This window comes from Sinocyclocheilus rhinocerous, unplaced genomic scaffold, assembly GCF_001515625.1.
Source record: "Sinocyclocheilus rhinocerous isolate Xijiao unplaced genomic scaffold, SAMN03320098_v1.1 scaffold938, whole genome shotgun sequence".
Lineage (NCBI taxonomy): Eukaryota > Metazoa > Chordata > Actinopteri > Cypriniformes > Cyprinidae > Sinocyclocheilus > Sinocyclocheilus rhinocerous.
The window spans coordinates 842,984-848,638 of NW_015665007.1; the positions used below are offsets into that span (position 1 = coordinate 842,984).

Genomic DNA, 5,655 nt, shown 5'->3' on the forward strand with positions numbered 1-5,655 from the left:
CACACATTTTTACGGTCAGGATTATTTTTTATTAATTAAAATAACTGAAGATATGTCTCATAGGTATTTCTTGCTATAAAATGTTCCACAAAGTATTTCATACTTAAAGTGACTTTAATTCATAGTTTGATGGTTGCTAAGACGTCCCTTTGTTTCCTCAACAATGTCCCCACTGTGCTCTGTCCAGCAGAGTCTCTAAAATGAGAACTTGAAACTCTTGCTGCTTGGCAACTTTGTTGTATCCAGTGCTCCATGCTGAGCTGGCTTAAAAAAAATTTAATCAAACACAGCAATTTGAACTCTTTACTGTTTACTTTGTATGGGCTGAATAACAGCCTCTGCTGTAAGAAAGGTAAGTGATTTTAAGAATTCTTTCCTTTAAATTGTAAGGTTGATAGAAATAGGTCTTGCTCAAATCTTTATTTATTTATTTTATTTTTATTTTTTCTTAATTTTGTTGTTGTATTATGTCTTATTATTAAAATAATATATGTTATATAATTTAGTCTATCACCTAAATCTAATCTTACGCCTACTTTTGCATATGTAATGCATTTGTATAGATTCTTCATTAAGATGAAATGGAATTTATGAGGTTGCTAATGAAAAGATTGTGTAACAATTTTATGTATCGTACATATCACTAAAAAAATCGTATAATAACAATTTTCGATCAGAAATTGCTAGTAAATTTCTCAAATAATTACAAAGAATCTGCAAGTAACACACTGAATTAAATGTGAAATTTTAAAGTAGAAAGACTGAAATACTATTTTCTTGTAAAACGTACTCCAATAATCATTGTTCAATCTACAACTTGTGTGTGGTTTGGTCTCAGATTATTGCTCTGAGCATAAAGATGTGGCTGATTCACAATGAATCTTCCTGAGACTTTGGAAACTCCCATGTCTGTTGACCTCAGAAGAAAGCTGCTCTTTTCTGTGAGTCAAAACTTGATCTCAAGCAGGAGTTGTGGACTTGTCCCCCCACACCCAGTAGTTCCCGTTGATCCATGGAGCATAAAAGCCCCTGACTTTACCCCAAAACTGTATACTATTTTTAAAACGTACTCCAATAATCATTGTTCAATCTACAACTTGTGTGTGGTTTGGTCTCAGATTATTGCTCTGAGCATAAAGATGTGGCTGATTCACAATGAATCTTCCTGAGACTTTGGAAACTCCCATGTCTGTTGACCTCAGAAGAAAGCTGCTCTTTTCTGTGTCAAAACTTGATCTCAAGCAGGAGTTGTGGACTTGTCCCCCCACACCCAGTAGTTCCCGTTGATCCATGGAGCATAAAAGCCCCTGACTTTACCCCAAAACTGTACAGGTCTTTGGGGTTGCCACAGATCAAGGGCAAAAACATTAACCTGGTTAAATCAAATAATAGTGTGGGAGAAAAATCTTTTATTTTGGAAAAGATTAATGATGTTACTCCTTCATTATTGCCTGGACTTGAGCAAAAGGGATGTAAAACAAGAACATTTATCACGTTCTACAAACCACCAGACTCACTAGAGTCAAAATTGTTGTTTGTGAGAGAAGGGATATATCCAGTGGGGCCTTACAAAGATCCAAAACTTCATAACTTCAGACCTGTAAATTTGTACTAAGATTATGGCTCACATTATCTGCATTGCACTACATCAACACTAGATGACAGTCTTTATAAGACATTTAAACACTCTTAATGCGATTGCAGTGTGCTGAGGGAATGCCAGATATGGTGACTTTTTTAGAAAAGGATCCTGGCTACCTATAAGACATTTAAACACTCTTAATGCATTGCAGTGTGCTGAGGGAATGCCAGATATGGTGACTTTTTTAGAAAAGGATCCTGGCTACTTGATCTTAAATTCTCAGTGCCTAAACAAAGGTAACATTCCTTTCATTAAGACATCATAATTAAAAACAGAGAGAAATATGAATGTTTTTTCAACACTTAAAATTGGGTTGGCATAAACTGTGTTGCATATGATTGCCCTTGTTTTACCACTGTAATCAATATTTTAGTACTTATCTAACAGTCTTAAAATCCATTAACAAAGGTCAAATACTTTGTGGCTTGATTGCATTTTATTTCAATGTCTCCACAGTTACTGACAGCCATCCTAACCTGAGCCCTTCTCATAGACACACAGTAAGCAAAATGGATACTTTCAAACCAGCAGAGCTTAAATGGGACGCAAAGCTCGTACTACCAAAGATGCCATGGCCTCCAAAATCTGCTTCTTATACAGTGAGAACTGAGAGAACACTCATATTTATCTTACTGAACAGGCAATTTATTAACCTTTTTGGAAATATTTTACTTCCTGTGTTATAGAGACATCGCCGCAGAAGAGGAGTATATAGTGCCTTAATGGACCGAGTTGAAGAAAAGTTGACCAACTCCTGGAGGAAATGAATCTGTTTTAAGACAAAAGAAAGAATTTTGTGTTGTGGGGTGCAGATAAAGCTAGTTTAAACATCAATGTTCTGTTTTGTCTAATGAGTACTGCTGTTTTATGGAGAACCCCACTTTATTGTAAACATCATTATTACACACTTTTCTTGCTTTTTGTTGTTGTTGTTGTTGTTGTTTTGTCTTTTCTTTTCTTAGATAAACTGTCAAAACTTACAGAACAATACAAACAAAATGTTAGAAAGATTAATTACATTTTGTTTTTAAATGAATTAATTAATAAATAAATGAATAATACCCTATATATTGAGAAATACAAACAACAAAGACGTAATAAATGCAGCAATTTTGTAGCTTTCTTATGTTGTATCTCTTTGCATATATTATGGGCGCATGACCTCCGTTGACCAATCATTTTAAAGGTAAACAAATGAGCTGCTGCTGCTACGCGCTGGGGGTCGGTCAGTAGCGCGCAGAGCAGAGCAAGGGCGTCAATGAATGACGCTTTCTAGCGAAGTATGAAGTCTGAACGGTAAGTTAAATGGGCGACTGTGGTAAGAGTTTAGTTTTAAACCGTTTAACTAACAATAAGGAACACAGGCTCCTCTGTGTTTTTGGTAAAAGCTAGTTTTGTCTGCGCATCATGATTAATTCATGTTGGCCCAAAACGCGAGTTGCAGTTCATGCGCTTTAAACATCCACAGATTTTCTCTTAAGATGTTGTCACATAGATTAAGTTTATACTTTCATTATATACTGATATAGTTAATGTTTCGGTTGGAGAAGTAGGATGTCTACATGGACTTTGGGTTAATTCAGAAAAGTTTCGATTCGACAGGTGGACGCGAGTGACTTCCGGAGAAATGCCCTCACGGCGTCAGCAGAACTCTTGTTATCGCGCTCACTTTTATTGTTAGACCACCCTATTTATCTGTTCCTAGGAAATATTGCATAATTGAGATAAGCTTCATTTCTGAGCGGTTTGGTCCTGTGGGTTTACAGACTCCTATTCAAATTAATACAATTTTTATATTCCTTATATGCTCGATTGGGGTGAATGCCACATTTCATTTATGCCAAACTATGAAATGTGCGAGATTCTATATCATATATTCTGAGACTTTTGAGTTTTTAATGTTTCTATACCCTCTTAAATGTACTGTAAATATATATAAATAATATTTATTAATGTACACATTTAGGCACTGCTTTTAAATGTGGAGCAGAATAAAAAAAAAAGGTTAAAAGTATGTTATTAAAATATTACAAAATGTCTTTATATTGCAATGAAAAATGGTAAACGTTGGAATTTAGTTACTACTGCAAACCATGTCATATGAGCTTAAGGTGGTCAGGCTGGTTTTTGGAACATTGTAGCTGGTTATTTAGGGGTGTAAACTAGTAGTTTTCTAGCTCTAACCAGCTTGATCAAGATCTACCTTGTTAGTCTCAGCCCCACCAGCTGGTAATCCATTCTTCATCTATTAGATTGATGATAAGTCGACCTTAAAAGCTGTAACTGTTGTATGATATGGTCTATGATAGCTCATAACAGTATGATTAATGATCATAATCTATCAGTGAAGTTCTTAAAAAATAACCCACTTTACCTGAAAGTCTCATTTTGTTTGGCATGTAAAGTGGTACGTTTTTAAAACAGACCCTCACAAATAATTAATTGTGGGTTTGCAGTCAGGCAGATTGTATTAGATCATTCAAAAGCCATTTAAAAACCACCATATTTCTGTGTATGAACTTCTAGGCAAGCACTGGATATGCATCTGGTATTTTGGACCTATGGAACATCATCCTAAACTCGTATTGTTCTTATACTCCTGAGAGAAATGGGGAACGGAATATCAGAGCAACCCAACTTTCTATCCAGTCTTCCGTTCTGTAATTCTCTTCACATCGCTATTCTGGGTCTGGACTTTGCAGGCAAAACGACGGTCCTGTACCGTCTGCAGTTCAATGAGTTTGTCAACACTGTCCCCACCAAAGGTTTCAATGCAGAGAAAGTCAGAGTACCTGTTGGGGACTCGCAAACAGTGACGGTTCACTTTTGGGACGTTGGCGGCCAGGAGAAATTGCGCCCTCTTTGGAAGTCCTATACACGCGGCACAGATGGCATAGTGTTTGTTGTGGACTCTTTGGATGCGGAGAGAATGGAAGAGGCGAAGACGGAGCTTTACAAAATCGCCCGATCCTCTGAAAATCAAGGAGTGCCTGTGTTGATTATTGCTAACAAGCAGGACTTGAGACAGGCTCTGTCACTGTCACAGATAGAGACCATGCTGGCACTCAATGAACTGGGACCCTCTACGCCGTGGCACCTGCAGTCCACCTGCGCCATCATTGGTGACGGTCTCAAAGAGGGACTCGAAAGACTTCATGACATGATACTAAAACGAAGAAAGATGCTCAAACAGCAAAAAAAGAAAAAGTAGACCGTAAATGTATTATATAAAAGGGGAAAAAAGGACAATACAAGTTGATTGTTGCAAACTGTCATTTTTATGTGCCCAGAGTTGGTTCGAACCGACAAGCACTTTAGTTGTTTACTTTCTTGTTTACTACTCTAGTTGTTTACTATCTGTCATAGACTTAGAAATATATAAACCTAATATAAAGATTTTTTATTACACTGCAAGGTGATTTGTGTTGAAGGTTTTATTTAGAATTTTTATTTGCAATAAAAGGGCTTTCTGTGTTTATTCTAAAATTGCCATATGTAATATTTTAACACGTATACAGTACGTCTGCCAAATCTTGTCATTTTAGGGTCAGGTATTAAAGTGTTAAAGGAATAGCTCACCCAGCAATGAAAAACCTGTGAATGAAAACCTATTTACATTATTTTATGTTCATGTTGTTCCCTGAGTAATGACTTGAATTTCTTTTTTTTTTTTTTGCACACTATAGGGATGCACAGTATCAGTATCATATCAGTTATCGGTCAAGGTTTTTATTGGATATTTAATTGTGCACGCTCTTTAGTTTACATTTAGATTATATCTGAAGTCATCTAATGCAGTGAGCATCAAGTTCATCTTTAAAAACACTAAAATTTAATAACACTGTTAAATGTAATCTTCAGCAAATCAATTGGAATATCAATTTTTCATGCTGTACATTAATGTTGTGGTGCTTAAATTGATTGATTTTAGTTTTAGTTTTATTTTTATTTTTTGGTATTAAAAATTTTGGTAAAGATTTTTAATACAGATTAAGCGATTATTGTCCATAATA

The 5,655-nt window shown here is 35.7% G+C and overlaps 2 protein-coding genes across 2 annotated transcripts; both read left to right on the forward strand.

Annotated features, from left to right (window-relative positions):
• Positions 1–296: 296 nt before the first annotated feature.
• LOC107730865 (uncharacterized) lies at positions 297–2,421 on the forward strand. Its single transcript, XM_016541823.1, has 6 exons — positions 297–352; positions 839–1,066; positions 1,333–1,600; positions 1,794–1,878; positions 2,099–2,241; positions 2,329–2,421. The coding sequence occupies exons 2-6, from the start codon at positions 876–878 to the stop codon at positions 2,407–2,409; spliced, it is 768 nt and encodes a 255-aa protein (XP_016397309.1). The 5' UTR covers positions 297–352; positions 839–875; the 3' UTR covers positions 2,410–2,421.
• Positions 2,422–2,836: 415 nt separating this feature from the next.
• Positions 2,837–5,380, forward strand: LOC107730866 (ADP-ribosylation factor-like protein 4A). The gene is made up of 2 exons (XM_016541824.1): positions 2,837–2,938; positions 4,169–5,380. The coding sequence occupies exon 2, from the start codon at positions 4,251–4,253 to the stop codon at positions 4,851–4,853; it is 603 nt and encodes a 200-aa protein (XP_016397310.1). The 5' UTR covers positions 2,837–2,938; positions 4,169–4,250; the 3' UTR covers positions 4,854–5,380.
• Positions 5,381–5,655: the final 275 nt, after the last annotated feature.

Excerpts from the sequence above, each read along its gene's own strand:
- LOC107730865 (XM_016541823.1), top strand. The coding sequence starts at position 876 with ATGAATCTTCCTGAGACTTTGGAAACTCCCATGTCTGTTGACCTCAGA. Across the intron at positions 1,067-1,332 it reads CTGTATACTATTTTTAAAAC|GTCTTTGGGGTTGCCACAGA; the intron begins GTACTCCAATAA and ends AAAACTGTACAG. Across the intron at positions 1,601-1,793 it reads AACTTCATAACTTCAGACCT|TGTGCTGAGGGAATGCCAGA; the intron begins GTAAATTTGTAC and ends AATGCATTGCAG.
- LOC107730866 (XM_016541824.1), top strand. The coding sequence starts at position 4,251 with ATGGGGAACGGAATATCAGAGCAACCCAACTTTCTATCCAGTCTTCCG.